At 42.5% G+C, this 16635-nt stretch overlaps 1 protein-coding gene across 1 annotated transcript in view; it reads left to right on the forward strand.

Moving 5' to 3' along the window:
* The first annotated feature begins 1089 nt into the window (after positions 1-1089).
* Positions 1090-16635, forward strand: part of LOC119973789 (mucin-2-like) — a 160677-nt gene continuing 145131 nt past the window's right edge. The window contains exons 1-2 of the mRNA XM_038812213.1: positions 1090-1201; positions 14452-14505. Coding sequence (XP_038668141.1) covers positions 1153-1201; positions 14452-14505 — 103 coding nt within the window. The 5' untranslated portion in view covers positions 1090-1152. The remainder of the gene's footprint in view (positions 1202-14451; positions 14506-16635) is intronic.

Consider the following 16635-nt stretch of genomic DNA (forward strand, 5'->3'; position numbering starts at 1 on the left):
CCCTGGAGCTGTGAAGCAATTGTGCTATACATAATGCTACTGTGCTACCGTGGTGGTTCTCGCTAAATAAGAGGTTTCACTGTGACTCTGACCTTAGCGAGCAACGTTTTCTCACCTCTAACTTCAATTATTTTGGTACTCTTTCTTCCCACTTTTCCCTCATTGTACCTGGTGGAAAAGACAGTAGCCCATATTCCGTCCCATGATAAGACCTGCTTGTCCACTTGTCCTTTTGTCACTGACCGACATCACCTTTCCATCCTTCAACCTATTGTGTAAACACTTCATTCTCACTTTTTAAAATCTCTTCACAGCCATATCCCACCCTATTTAACTCCCCCAGCCTGCCCCCAGCAGGGCCTCTAGCTGTCCTGACCCTTGACCCTCCACCTTTCTAACCCTTCACCTCTCTCTTCCTCTTTCAAAGCCTATCTTTTAGATTAGAGTCCTTAATTTATCCCTGCCATGTCTCGATATCTGATTTGATTGATAATAATCTTTAATAACGTCACATTAACATTGCAATGAAGTTACTGTGAAAAGCCCCTCATCGCCACATTCCGTTGCCTGTTCAGGTACACAGAGGGAGAATGAAGAATGTCCAATTTACCTAACAGCGTGTCTTTCGGGACTTATGGGAGGAAACCGGAGCACCAGGCGGAAATCCATGCAGACTCAGGGAGAACATGCAGACTCCGCACAGATAATGACTCAAGCTGGGAATTGAACCTGGGACCCTGGCGCTGTGAAGCAATAGTACTAACCACTGAACTACCGTGCCACTCTATTTACAAAGCATCTTGAATGTTTTTACATTAAAAGTGCAAAAATATATGTTGCATGAGTCTGTATTCCCTTGGGTGTGCTGCTGTATTATCCTTGTGAAATCAATATCCATAAATTCCCATAATCTATGGATTCTCAATCACCTTACAGTTTAAGGGCGGGATGCCTGCATTGTGAAAGTCTTTAAGTTCTGAAATGGTTAAAGCACATGTTGATTTCAGAATAACTACTTGCAGACAGTAATTTCCTCATACCTTACTCATGTCACCAGGCAAGGGCCAGGTATAAAATAGCTGTGAAATCAAGCACCCAGTAGTCAGCAGTGCTCAGTGAGATTGCAATCCTATCAATTCCCAAACTATTCCAATGAAATATTCCATATTTCTAATCCTCTGGGCTTTGTCCCTTTTGAAAGGTAAGATTTTATCTATGTATTGCATTTTAGACATTAAAGAAATTTAGCACTTAGGCATGTTTGTATTTATATCATTGCTTGATTAATTATATATGTGTACTGCAAGCAACTTCACATATTGTTAAAATTGAAATTGCGTTCCAAGAATTTAATTTCACTCACTTTATAAAATAATGTTTGATTGTTGACTGGGGTTTCATTTATCATAAATGTTTCCATATCAAAGCATGTAAATTGAGAACCTATTGTCTATAGGTTATTGTTTAATGGTGATAACCATTATCACACAACTGCTGGAAAGCCATGTACTGCTATTGTGAACAGGTATAATTTATCAAAATTAAAACTGGCTATACTCTCCGGAACATGAACACATGAAAATATCAGACATGCTTTTGCTTCAGGCTGAGGTTGTCATTAAGGGTTTCAATTCTGATATTTTTAATACATATTTTTATTCGCTTTTTCAACAATTTTCTTACCCATAAATTACATTACACATATTTAACTATCATTTAATAAACACTTCCTCAACCCGAAAACAATGAATTAAGTACCTAACTTTCCTCCCCTTTTAGCTGCTGTCTGCGGTTAATTCCATTAAGTGAGATGTAAATGGATGGCATATTTTATAGAACCCCTTTATCATTCCCACTTAAACTAAATTTAATCTTCTCTCGGCTTAGAAACTCCATTAACGCTCCCAGCCGTATTGAAGTACATGGCGTAAAAACTGTCTTCCAACCCAATAGGATCTGCCTCCTCACCACCAGCAAGGCAAAGGCTAAGACATTTGCCCCTGCCTGTCTGGGGCTCCGGCCAGTGCGACACCCTAGATATGGCTCACAGGGGACTGGGTTCTAGATCCAACTGTAGCACTGCCGACATGGTGCTAAGGAAGGTGTTCTAGAATTTCCTAAGTGTCAGGCACGACCAATATATGTGTACATGATTATCTGGTCCCCTCCTCTACCTGTTACAAATGTCCTCAACCCCTTCAAACATACAACTCATTCTCGACTTTGTAAAATGCATTTTGTGAACTACCTTCAACTGTATTAGTACCAACTTTGAGCACAAGGTCGATGCATTTATTCCCTGTACATTTTTGTACCAAAGCCCTTCTTCCAACATCTCCCCTAATTTCTCCTCCCATTTGGCCTGAAACCTATCCAGAGATTCTGATCTTACTTCCATAATTTTTCTATAAATAAGGGGTAACCCTCCCTTCTATCCCCAAAACCATCAACACCTCCTCCATCAAAGAATAATGGAGTAACATTGGGAACATAGGGAAGTTCTCCTTTACAAAAGCCCATATCTATGCATATCTAAAAGCCTCTAACCATGGGAGTATATATTCCTCCCTCAATTCTTCAAATGTTGCAAAATGACCTTCAATCTTTCAACTTAATCACACCTTTTTCCTCCAAGCCTTCAAACCCAATGTCGATTCTTGCAAGTTTAAATAGATAGTTTTCTCGGATTGGCATTAGTTTCGACCCTGCCCCTAATTTAAAATGTTTGCAAAACTGTTTCCATATGTTCAGTGTTGACACTACAACCGTGGCATCAGCAGGAGTGGCGCTGTAGCCAGCACCCTGAGCCCCGAACCTTTACATGTCCCTTCCTCCATCTGCACCCATACTGTATCTGGTGCCCTACACCAGCATCAAAACTTTTCTGTATTTGCTGCCCAGTAAGAGAGCCTAAGATTTGGCAAGGCTAATCTGCCCAAGTGCCGCTTCCTCTGAAGTAACGAATTACAAATCCTAGGAACCCCATCAGCCCATGTAAACAAAAAGATCAATCTTTCTACTCCATAAAGAAAACTTTAGATACAAAGACCAGGAGACATTGAAATATAAATAAAAACCGTGACAGAACATTCTTTTTTACCAATTGTACTTGGCCCACAAACGATGGGGGCAGACTATGCCACATTTGTAAGTCTTCTTTATCCCTTGCGGTTAGACTTGTAAGATTTAATTTATGGATCTGAGACCAGTCTTGAGCTACTTGGACCTCCCAAGTATCTAAGATGGTTAGTTACTGATCGAAATGGCATGTCGTCCCTGCTTTATCTTTCCCTCGGTGCTGAGAGTAAAAAGCACTCACTTTTTACAAAATTTAACTTGTAGCCTGAGAAGGTTTTGAACCTTTTTATTAGTTCCATAATGTTACCAATCGTGGGTATTGAGTCAGGTATATATATATATAAAAGTAAATCATCGGTGTATATTCTGTGTCGTCGTTCCCCCCCCCCCCCCCCCAAAAGTCCAAAGATGTGCAGGTTAGGTGGATTTGCCATGCTAAATTTCTCTTTAGTGTCCAAAAGCGTGTAGGTTAGGTTGCAAGGATGGGCAAAGGAGTGGACCCGAGTGGAGTGCTCTTTTGGAGGGCTGGTACAGGCTTGGTGAGCCTGAATGGTCTCCTTCACTTTAGGGATTCTATGATGATAATTCTCAGTGTTATTCCAAATTCCCACTGAAACTTCGAGGAAAGATTGGCAAAGGTCCCTGGGGGAAGGAGGTAAAAATGCCACTTTTGGCAACTTATTAGACCATTGGCAACTTATTAGACCATTGGTTTGCACCGACTTGGCACTAATGAGAGATCAGCAAACAATCTCTCTCTGCACTTACTAATTGGAAAACCAAGACAATACAGTAACATTCTTTTCAATTTCAAAGTATGTAATCATTATGGTTTTCAACACTTTTCACATTTAAATGTTCTTCTTTGCTTGGCTCCTGAGGCAAACAAGTGTATCTTGGTACAGTGCCATAGTAGTCCTCTGATATGCTACTGCAAGGACCATTAATTATGTGTGATTCCAGGCATTGAGTGTCAGCAAGCTATCCAATTGTGGAAAACAACAGAGTTCACCCTGTTTCTTGGCATTGATTTATATTTAAACACATGACAGTTACATGCACTGTCCAGGATGGGCAATGGTAAGCAATCATGAGCCCTCAGCCTGGTTGATTCTTCGACTTCACTGTTCTACAGTGATCAGACTAGTTCTGGTGCCCGGGTAGAATGGTAAGATTGAGACCAGATAGCACTTCTGTCCAACCATCTTCTCCAAATCAACATCTTTTTCCCCAATTAAGGCACAATTTAGTGTGGCCAATCCATCTACCCTACACATCATTGGGTTGTGGGGGGGAGACCCACACAGAAGCGGGGAGAAGGTGCAAACTCTACACGGACAGTGACCCGTGGCCGGGATTGAACCTGGGTCCTCGGTGCCGTGAGGCAGCAGTGCTAACCACAGCGCCACCGTGCCCTAAAAGTTGCAAATTATACTGTAGGATGTTGGCTACATTGGTCAATTAAATTTATTTTTTCATGTCTTTGTTCCTTATAATTTCCTTGTAGACCTCAGCCTCTCACAAAAAACTGGACTGATATTTTCGCTGAATAAAGATTGTGCAGATTTAGTGTGTGCAACTTAACCAATTCCCCAGGTTTTTCTCATTCAGCTGCAGAATTGCTTAAATTATCTTTTCAGATACCAGCAGGTTTTGCTCAGGTGCACTGCAACTTTTTTAAAAACAAGGAGAGCAATTTCAAAGTTTTCATTAGGGTTAGAGTTTTGCACGCAATCAAATTTAGTTGAAGGAAAATGGAAGGGGTGGGGTGTGGTGAGGGAGAGAGCCGGAACGAGGAAGTGTGACGGTCTCCCCAATTGCTCTGGGGTGGGGTCGGGGAGGGTCAAAGAAGAGGTGGAGGTAGTAATGGGGCTTGATACGAGTTGCAATGGGAGTGGTAGCAATGCTGGGTGATGGGCAAGTGAGGGATACAATGGGAGTGAGAGGGAGGGAATTAAGCACAAATTATGGGCGGGAGGGAATGAAAAGGCAGCCATCAATGACCAGTTTCCCTCCCTCCACCACCCTCCCCAACTGCACTACAAATTAAAGCTTAAAGACATTAGAGACCCCTATCCTCACCACAATGTACCGCCTCAATAGAAATAAGGGAACAGCTGAGAGAAGTAGAAAAGTCCAAAAGTAAATAAGGTGAAAGACAGATGCCGAAATTGCAGGCCGAGAGAAGCATATTGATATAAAGATAATGGAGTAAAAGACATATTCTTTTACCTACCGTGTGTAGCACTGGAGGAAGCCCAATTGGATTGTGATTATTATAATCACAGGAGTGGATCACAGGAATGGACCCGAGAAGGATTTAAACCCAATGGTTTATTATAAAGCTGGAAAGTGTCGGGCAGTACAACCCGTTCCAGCCGAGACCATCCGAAGATGCTAATTCCATTCTGGCCGGCTTTTATCGATTTGTTGTAATGAGTCCCGCTATTAGGTCTTTGCCCCTTAGTAGGGGAGCTGGTATTCCACGTGCCCACAGGGAGATCAATCATCCCCGTGGATTCGTGGGGGTTATTACAGTGATATTATTTTGCAGCAACAAATTTGGCAACAGGTAATCTTTTCTATTGACAACATAAAAGTTTGTGGCATTTTTCTGCTGCTAAATTTGCAAACTGAATGTGTCGGATATTTGCATTTTTAAATAATTTGACATACTTTAAAGGGTTTTAAAATTAAACATGACAAACTTCGGTACAAAAAGTCTGTTCACTTTTGTGGACAGCATATCATACTGGTTCAATCAAAAGAGATTGGATTGTAAGTTTCATTTTAAGAGGTTAAGATTTACAAATTGTCCGGTCAATCCTTCCTCATTACAATACTTTCATTTCATGAATGTGCCAAGCTCCATATTGGTCACAGAAAGGTTATTCTTATGTCAGGATAATCGAGGTATGTTTCATGTCAAACTGTTTCCATCCTGATTACTCCAAGTTCTGAAATATTTTATGAGTTTGGAGAATAAATGGGTTTTTAGAATTGTGTAAAAACCCAGATTGCTTCCCGTTCCTTTCTAAGCCCCATTAATCAGAGTCAGAACTAAGAGAAACAGCACTATCTCAGATACGAGTACGAAAACACATTCTCCAAATTGTTGCCCAAACGTTATCTTCGTAATTCAATAGGTGGGTCATATTTTTCAACTGGTAAAGTAAAAGAACTTCGACATAAAAGAAAGGTGCAAGATGAGTGGAGTACTGCATGTACTCATTCACTTCCATTCACTACCTCTGATCACAGGCTACTCTGTTTTGAATCTGTAATCCGCAGGCAGCTGTGATCCATCCATTCACTCCAAAATGCCAGAGTGCAGGTGTGGAAAATCCTGGTCATACTGGTTCACAGTTCGGTTTAATTAACCGTTCATGCTGCATATTGTCACAATGATTTAGGACCCAAAAATTACTGGTACATCATGAGGTCAGATGAGCTTTAATTTAATTCCAGAATGTTCTGTTGTCCTTTAGCAGAGATGAGAACAGCTAGGGAAAACTCATCTCTCGCAATGGCGTATCTAAATCATACGTCATTCTTATGGTGCTGAATTTTAACATTGTATCCGTCAAGTTAGAATTTCCAGCATTTTGCTATGTCAAGGAGTTCTGAGCCCGGGGGTTAAATATAAGTACTGATGGCAGAGAGATTGCAGCTGCAGCAGTGAGCACTGAATTTGATTGCTTTCCTTCCCCCAATACCCTTCAGATCATATTGGTTCCCAATTTTCCGTGGAGTGGACAATCATCATTGGATTGCCACTGCGCCCATATTTTCCTATTTTCATCTGGAGCTATAGATTTCCCGCCTGGACTTCCAACCCGGGCCTGGTGAGAAATGTGGAGCATAGTTTCTCCTGGAGGCCTTCAGTACAGGGCAGGATCGCCGGGGGAAATGAAGCTATGCCACTTTTTTTCTGGCACTAGCTGTTGTAAATCATTAAGTTTAAATATCCCAACTATTTTGACAGGAGAGAAGGTAAGTGAGTGAGGGGATAAGGTGGGTGGATAAGATAGGTCAGGGGAGTAGACAAGGTGGGATTGGGATGGGTAGGATGGGTATGGGGGTAGTCAGGTGGCAAGGGAACTCTGAAGATAGGGGTAGCTGGGGTCTGGGAGGTAGTCTGATGGTCAAGGGTTGGGGACCGGATGGATTTGAGGGGGTTGGATGATCGCAGGGTGCTAGTCAGGTGGTCAGGGCTAGGTCGGGAGTCAGGAGAGTTGTTGGGGGCGCGGGTGGTTCAGTAGGGGACAGGGGAGGGTGGAGGTGAGAGTCAGTACCATAGTTTCCAGAGGTTTCTACAGTCACGATAATTACCAATGGAATTTGAAACTGTCCAGGCAATTTCCAAGCAACGTCACCATGAGTGTGGACCTACAAGGGGCTCCCCAGTGCATCTTCTGGGATGCCATTGGGGTACAAGTTTTGGGGAAAGAAGGCCTGGCCCTACATTTTGTGCAAAGATTTGTGAAATTATAAGCTGCAGGTACAGCAGGTGGAACCTTGGTGAACGATGATGCTTTGACATTTAATGGCATTACCATCGCTTAATCCTCTAGTATTATCACAATCCCAGACCAGACCCCAACAGTGGCTAGGACACTGGACCGAAACCCCAATATATTAGTTTATTTGTAAGACTGTGTGGAAAAATTGATTTGCTTGAGGAGATATTTCTAAAACAAAACGTTATTATTAATACAAAATTAAATTTTTTAACTCCAGGCCTGAAAAGAACAACTTACAATTCCCCCTTAACATTACTAATCAGTTTGCCATTGAGTAACAAAATAAATATACAGCTTGAAATCTGTCTAAAATCAGCAGGGCATAGACTAATACTTGCTTCATAAATAGATTCGGCTCCTGTTAGAACCCCTTTAGGCGCTGACTGAATATCTTCAAAACATTCGTTCACCTGGCATGTTTCAGCTTCTTCCTTGTCCCCAGAAAAGACTGCTCTGCTTTACATATTATTACTCTTTTATAACTATCCGACCATGAGAGAATTTTGGACTCTATATCAGACAGATCAGAATTCACTTCTTCTCTCTCCCAAAATCTTCGCCAAAATTTAACCCGCTCTCTGCATTCCTTGTCTCTACCAGCAATGACCTCCTCTGTCCAGGCTGAAAAATGAATGATCTCTGCAGGCTGCAATGCACATTAACCGCTCAGGGACTTCCCCAATCAAACCAAATTCCTTTGATCACAAAATACACCACAGTGTATGGGCGCAATTCAGCAGACTTAAAACTAACTCTGCTTTCAGGTGCATTTGCCAGGATGTTTCTTGGCATACAGCTGCCGAGAAACATCCCGTTGAATGTGCCCGACAGCGGACTTTAACTTCAGTCCACTGAAGCGCACACTGCCCAAGATTTTCTGGCTGTCCCCAGGGAGTGTTTTGCCGCAGTGCAGGTGGCCACCAGCAGGGCCTTCCAGTTCTGATAAAATCTATAGTGGTTTGTATTACTCACCCGCCCACCACCCCCCCCTACCCCCCCCCCACCCACCAGAGAGCACATCTTTGGTGGCATGGGGTGGGTTGGGGTGGGTGCTGACACTTTCTGCAGGACCTGGAAGATCCCACTGGTGGGAAGGGCTATAAAATCATGGCCAGCGTATAATCAACGTGTTTATCTCCGAGCACAGTATATATCTTCTGAACCAAAATATTTGAGGATCGAGAAAGAAAGGGCGGAATAACCGAGAAGGAAATAACATTCATCAAGTTTAAATTAGCTAGATAAATAAAGAGAGCATGAGAAAGATTATTTTAAGAGAGCGAAGAGACCAAGAAAAAGGAAAAAGTCAACTCTTCTTGGCGATTGCTGACTAACGATTGTCCCCCTAAGAATCTTTGTGTCACTGCTCATGGGTTCTGTGGGCCTTGCATGGCTGATGAGCCTAGAGCTGCATCTTCAACCGCATACTTGGCAGGTATTTTCGGGAGGTGGGATTGGTCCTTGGACTCCAGATGGCTGGCATTCCTTTCTCAGGCTTCTTTACCGGACCTCTTCTTGCCATCGGGTGTTCTTGAAGAATTGTGTCCTGTCAATCAGGAGGTTCCTCCAAGTGGGCCTCTTCTTAGCAAGCGACTCCCAGGGGTTGGGCCTATGTTGCATCTCTTGAGGTAAGCCTTCAGGGTGCCTTTGAAGCGCTTCATTTGTCTTCCTCTTGTTCGGGTATGACACAAATTAGAATCCCTCACTACACCATTTTATTTCTAGTTGTTGGGCAGTTCCATAATTTCTTGACTCCCACAGATGGTCAACAGCCATATGAGGTTTTTGCATGGCTGACAATAAAGTCCAGGAATTTGTGGCAAAACACGATTCAGCGTACATCTTTTCCTCACTAATTATGCTCTGTTTTAACAATTAAAACTTGACATTATGTTTCACAACAATTTCTGACCCAATAGCTCGGTCCCCATCACAATCAAAGGCAATCAGAAATTTGCTGAATTAACACTGTTTTGCTTGCATGTGTCACTTCAGACCATTAGAGATTTGCACTGGTTGGTTTACAGAGCAGAGCGCAGCAACAGAGCTCTGGATCAGTACAGCATTCATTCACTCAGCAGGTTATCCTAAATCAAAGGTAACAACATATACTTTGGCTTAAACAAGAGAAGGCTGCAGTGATTGGGATTTCCTCACACTACTTCCATCACTGCACACTGAAGGCAAACTTAATTTCTAATAAACTGAAAATATGCACGTCACAACATTAAATGAATCCTTTACAGCAACATTTTTACTAACTTTTTACTGAAATTTGACATCTCAATGAAGGAATAAAATAGATGATTAGAGTTGTATGTTCTGATTTTCCCTGACAGATGTTACTGTTCTGTTAATATTTGTGCATCAAGCATGGAATGCAACTATCAATGATTTATAGTTAGTCTCAGCATATACTCATTGAACACATTACACCCAAAATAGGTATTCTGTCTATGTATTTGTCATGATATGCAAACATGCAACCAATGAACACTCAGTATAGGACACAACCAATGGGCAGTCAGGACACTCAGAGGTGGCATCACCACAAGGGGGCATGACATAAACATGATAAAAGGGATGAGGCACTCACACCCTGCCTCTTTCCACAGACAGACATCTAGAGAGTTAGATAGGGTTGATCAGCAGCATCACACCCCAGCATGTGGCTAAGAGCAAGCTGGTGCAGTTAGACTGAGTTACTACAGTTAGATTAGCAGAGAGTCAAACTCATTTGAGAACTGTGTTAGTAGTTCAATAAACACATTGAACTAATTTCAGAGTCTGGAGCATCCTTTAGTTAAGACTGCATCAAGTAGCAGCCTGTGTTATCCGAAGCAGCAGAACACAACAGCATTCTATAGCCCCTCCCAGATTATCAGATCAGCTCATCAGCAAATCATGATGTAATTTCACCATGAGAGCAAAACTACCTAATTTATAGCTTTGGGATCCAAACATGCCATTGCGGGAAATTTCAGGCCATCTTGAACGTAAAGTCGCCACAGTCCCAGATGACCACAGGCTGCTTCCCCTTCCCCTTTTGAGGAGGAGAGCTGACTGCTGGTGATTTAACCTGAGGATCACCACACCTCAGGCAAGGAGCAAGGTTGGGAAAGTGACACCTTCATGAAAAATATATACTTGCCCAGTGAAAACACTTTGTCATGTGAAGTCCAGTATTGTGCCATATCTCCGACCTTTGGTTAATGTGGATATTTGAGGTCAGTTGCAATGGGACACATGCTATATTTCAAATGAACTATTGCCTCCTGAAGTAGATCTCTGCTGAAGCATGTCCAAAGGAGTGACGTGGATTATACGCTCTGGTGGACAAGAATAGTCGTAATGAACCCCATTGCAAAGAGCTCCGGGGCAGAATCTGCGCACTCCTCACCTTGAAGTCTCTTCAGGAAGTCACACCCAATGTGTCACCGTTTGGGGTTCAAGCATATTTTTCATCACAATTGTAACAAATAGTTCTCGAACTTTGATACAGATACTTCTAATTTTATACGGTTTTGTTCAGATCAAAGGCCTTTATGCGAATTCGGCAAAGGTTGGGTGGTAGATCCTGCTTAAAATAAATAATTAATTTGATATATTTTATGGTCTCAACGTTTTTAATTTATTAAGATAAAATGCCATTCTGAGACCACTTAGGATTAATATCGCCATTAAAACAGCAGCACAGAAACTTATATTTAAATTAATATATATGCATTTTATGCCAGGGCAGAATTTTAAGACCGATGGCAGTACAGTTCTCATGGACCCTACCCCCAAAGCATCTCTCGCCCTGTCAGGTCTTAAAGCAATTGCCCCTTGCTGTAGGATCTTGGATTTAATTCCCTGTATGGAACTTTATGAGGCTAAAACAATATTTTCAAGTATACTTAAAAAATATGGATCAGATCTCCATTGATTAATAGTGCCCTGACACTAAATATACCTCCCCGATTGGCTGTTAGGTGTTTGTGCCAATGCATCACAATAAACTGCAATGTCTCTTGAGTGACAGGGATATGACTGTTCGGAAACAGCAGGTGCAAATCTCCGGTTTTGAGGCCAAGTGCTCCCATCGGGAAAACCGGAGTGGTTCTTCTGGCGGTAGGAGCATCATAGAGGTGGGATTCCCTTGCCTTTAGCATGCCAGAATATGCATAGCGGATAGCATGCTGGCCAATCTGCACTTACTGATCCCAGGATGCCATTTTTATAGGTGCCCATCCCATCATCCAGAGACAGGCCCCTCAGCCCCACAACAGAAATGGTGACTCCCCGCTGACCCCCAGCATGTAGCTGATGGAGGTTTTGAATATGTTACGCTATCTGTTTGATTGCTTCATTATAACATTCACTTGAGATGTGAATCTGTTTGTTGTGTAGCCAATCAATTTTATTTTTAGTTGTTTAATAAAGCAAAATGTAACAGGAAAATAAATGCGGGGGGAGCTGAGCTTTACCGATTGGGCAGATGGCCAGACGTCAGGTGAAAATTCATGTCAACAACATGCAGTGGGCCTTCCATCCAAATTTTATATTTTTATCACAAGAGGTCAAAGCCTTTGCTGTAACAGCGACCTGCTTCTTCAGTTCCAATACAGGTTGTTTATAGGCAAACTATGTCAATGGAGTTTTGTGTAGCAAGATATCCCAATTTTGTTTCCTTGATGGCTGATATTTTCTGAACATTAAGTTGAAAGATTCAGAGAGCAGGCCATATTGCCAGAGGACTGCTCAATGTTGAGTCTGGGGAGACTGGGATTCCAGAAGAGGGATCTTTCGGAGTCATTTGATATTCTTTTGGAATTCATTATGCTAAGAGGATCATCAGCTTCTTAGGAGTGCCTGTGTCTAACAGAGGGGCAAGGGCACAATGTGAACACTGATTCACCCAGATTTTAAATACGGCAGCTAATGTTGTGGCTGCTGTTAGCCTAGCTACCCCCCAGCTCACCCCCGGGAGGTCCTGCCCAATCAGACATCCTGGAGCACAGCAGCTCCACCAGGAGTGGTGATCATAGTTCAGGGAGGAGGCGGCACATGGCACAATGGTTAGCATTGCTGCTTACGGCGCTGAGGACCCGGGTTCGAATCCCGGCCCTGGGTCACTGTCCATGTGGAGTTTGCACATTCTCCCTGTGTCTGCGTGGGTTTCACCCCCACAACCCAAAGATGTGCAGGTTAGGTGGATTGGCCACGCTAAATTGCCCCTTAATTGGAAAAGAAAATTGGGTACTCTAAATTAAAAAATCATAGTTCAGGGAGGCAGACAGCGATTCCGCAATCTTCAGCCGGTGGGTTGAGGAAATAAATAAGAAAGGAGAGGAGTGGAGTGCTGGAGAGGCAACACCTCCAGGGATATTGTTGGGGCAACTGATCTGCCTTTCCTGCCCATGGCTCCCATTTTGATATAAAAATCCTTTTTCAACCTCCAACTGCAGAGGTTGCCAATTCCATTTAACTGGTGGCCTCCCCGGCAATGGGATTCAATCTTTTTCCAATGCCCCTGGTGAGATACTCCTTATATATACTTAATTCAGCAAAATTCTTTGACAGCAGGACTTGGTTGGAGATGCACCCACTACAGTTCACACAGAATTTTACCGCTCCTCCCCCATTTGTCCCACCTCCTGGGGCCTGGTAACATTCTGCCCACGGTGATTTGCCAAATTTATTACCAGTGCTGATATGTTTTGCATTGTGCAATGCTCACATTAATGTCAAATGTTCTTGGAATAGAAAATGCTGATTTAAAAATGTCCTGAACAATTCTGAAATATTACTGCAATCTTCAATATAGGACTGAAATGTACCTGCTACCATTTATTGGTAATTAGCCATAATTCACAAAGGACCATAGATATCTCTCTATTGGAGAGGGACACTTGGTTACATAACTTGAGGGGCATTACTGTACATCAAGCATGGGGCATAGTGGCCTCCTTGACCCACCACTGTCAGTACTGAACTTCTGCTGTTGCCATCATTCTGTACCAGACTCTGGCTAACTGAGCTAACAGGTATTTGCAACCTGCCCATTTTAATGCAATTAATTTTCCAGTTAGTATCAGGCCAGCCACGATAATGTATTCCAAACAGAGGATTATTTGTGAGAATTGCTTTTTGTTAACCACTGTTAATCAGCAAGTACAACTTGGTTAAGAACTCATTTTACATTTCATCAGCTATTCTAGGCTGTCTCTATTAGTTTTCACACTTAATAATAATAGCTGATAAGTAAAGTTAAAACTGATTATTCTCTGTGATTGTTGCAATGAACTGCCACCAATTTAGCAGGCACTTCTAGTCAGTAATTATGCTGGAACATCTAACTAGTATATACTTGCCTTTATTAGCCAAGGCATAGAGTTTAAGAGCTGGGAGGTTATGCTGGAACTGTACAAAATGTTGGTTGGGCAACACCTGGAGTATTGTGTGCAGTTCTGGAATCCACATTATGAGAGGATGTGATAGCTCTGGAAAAGGTGCAGAGGAGAATAACCAGGATGTTGCCTGGGCTGGAGAGTTTTACTTATAAAGAGAGGGTTGTGTTTGACCGATGCAGACGCGATGGGTCAAAGGGCCTTTTCTATGCTTGTAGACCTCTGTGATTCTATGACTGAAAAGACCAGCACTCTTTGGTAGAATTTCTCAATTGGTATGTTTTAGTGGTTTTTGCCCTTTATTATTTTATCTTCATTCATTCTATATCGATTGGTACTTGGTACATCAAATCCTCTATAACACTGTATAAAATATAAAAATATCTCTCTCTGTTCTAATTGTAAGAATTTTGAACGTTTTCAATCATTTGAGTAAAACTTATCTTTGTTTAACACAGACGATGTCTTTGCCCACCAACGAATTAAACGGGATTACTCAATGAACAACTATGGTAAGTTAACATTTAGAATGCTGAAATAGCACACTACATCCACAAGGCTAATAATGTCCACTGGGTGTCCATGGGGTCCGGGAGAGAAAATGACAAATTGAAGGATTTGACCTCTTGCTTGTTGGTTCGCAGTGGTGATATCGCTGTATAGCCCATCTGAGCTCTTCCCGTGATATTGTTCATTCTTTTTCCTACACTGCAGCCGTCTGCTCTGTATGGTGCTGCCAATTTTATTTTGCCAACCCATACCATGTTTTTCTGCCAATCCTCACCATGTTTTTCTGCCAACCCACTCCACCTTGCTCTGCCCAACCTTCCCCAATCTGCCTCAATCATTGAAATCAGGATGAGTGATGTTTTTTCAGCACTCTGGGGAGATGTAATTGCCAAACTCCACAGGGATAATCACTGCCCTCGTTCCATGTTCAAAATGAATGAGAGGTAAAAACGCACACACTATCAATGGTCAATATGCTGACTATCAAACAAGTGCATCAAGGCACTGGGAATCATAGAATGTACAGTGCAGTAGGAGGCCATTTGGCCCATCGAGTCTGCACCGGCCCTCGGAAAGAGCGCCCTACCTAAGCCCATACCTCCACCCTATCCCCGCATCTCCACCCTGTCCCTGCCTAACCTTTTTTGGACACTAAGGACAATTTAGCATATCCAATCCACCTAACCTGCACATCTTTGGACTGTGGGAGGAAACGCAGCACTCGGAGGAAACCCAGGCAAACACGGGGAGAACTTGCAAACGCCACACAGACAGTGGCCCAAGTCGGGAATCGCATCTGGAGCTGTGAAGCAACTGTGCTAACCACTGTGCTACCGTGCTGCCAGGGAAGTAGACCTGGAGGCACAAAAAAAAATTCAAAGGCAAATATGCTCCCAAAACTATAGCCTTGATGCTGCTGAGTAGCTTAAATTCTGTACCAGCTCTCCAATTTCATTAAAACATAAGCAAGACAGACATACAGCACATCAAAGAGTAATGCAATGAGCCTGAATCCAGAAATACAGGTAGGCTCAGCAGCTTCCAAGCAATGTACAATTCCAGTGTACATGGCTTTCTTTAAACATGGGCTGAATGTGACAGGAAACCTGTCCTCAAGATTAGTCTCTCCCTCTGTTTACAGGGATTAGAATGTAAGAGATCAGCCAAGAGCACATTAAAGCAGTCAGGCCTGAAGGTAACATAGGTAGCAGTGAGCAACTTAGCATCACATGAGTTGAGACCGGAGCTAAGTTGGACAACGTTAGGGAGATGGAAATTGGCTATCTTAGTGACTGCGCAAATAGGTGATTGGAAGCAAATTTCAGGGACAGGTATGAGGCAAGGTTGAGCGCAGTCTGGTTCAGTCTCACATTTTCCAGGGAGAGGGATTCAGTTGGTAACTATGCAATGGAGTTTGGAGCGGGGACAGATAATAATTATTTTATTTTCCAAATATTTAGTTGGAGGAAAAATATCTGTCCAGCTGATATTGGATAAGCAGCCTGGTAATTTGACAGTGAAGGAGTTGTGAGAGCAGCCTGTGGGGTAGAGCTGGGTATTGTCAGCATACATGGGAAAGCTAAGACTGTGCTTTCAGATGATGTCGCCCAGGTCAACTATACGGTACAAACAACCAATACAAACGTTATTCTTCACACAGAGCAAGGAAATGGGTAGCTGAGAGAGATCGGTGCCCTGATTTTGTGGCGATGATCATGAGGAAACCGTCAGCATTTGCTGTTTGAGGAGCCACTCAGCTTCAGGAGTTGGCAAAATGTGCAGAATGATGGGATAATACAAAAGTTATTGTCAGTGATTTTACCCACCTCAACAGGGCGTCTTGCTGAGGCACCTTGTGACTGCAATTAACAGGAATCAATGGAATAGATGAGTTCTTGCACTTGTATCCCTACAAAAGAAATCCAACCATTTTGCAATGAGATGTATCTGTGTTTTTGATGGTACCAACTTCATAATTATTACCAAACACATTCACTGCTCTGGGACACTAATATTTATCGAATTTCACAATAGTGATAAAAAGATTTCACATTTTTAAGGATCTTATTTCTTGCATGTTCATCTTTCGTTTAACTTCTATCCTCATCCAATTAAACATTTTCGAGTTGAGA

This window comes from Scyliorhinus canicula, chromosome 11 (genome assembly GCF_902713615.1).
Source record: "Scyliorhinus canicula chromosome 11, sScyCan1.1, whole genome shotgun sequence".
Classification (NCBI taxonomy): Eukaryota; Metazoa; Chordata; class Chondrichthyes; order Carcharhiniformes; family Scyliorhinidae; genus Scyliorhinus; species Scyliorhinus canicula.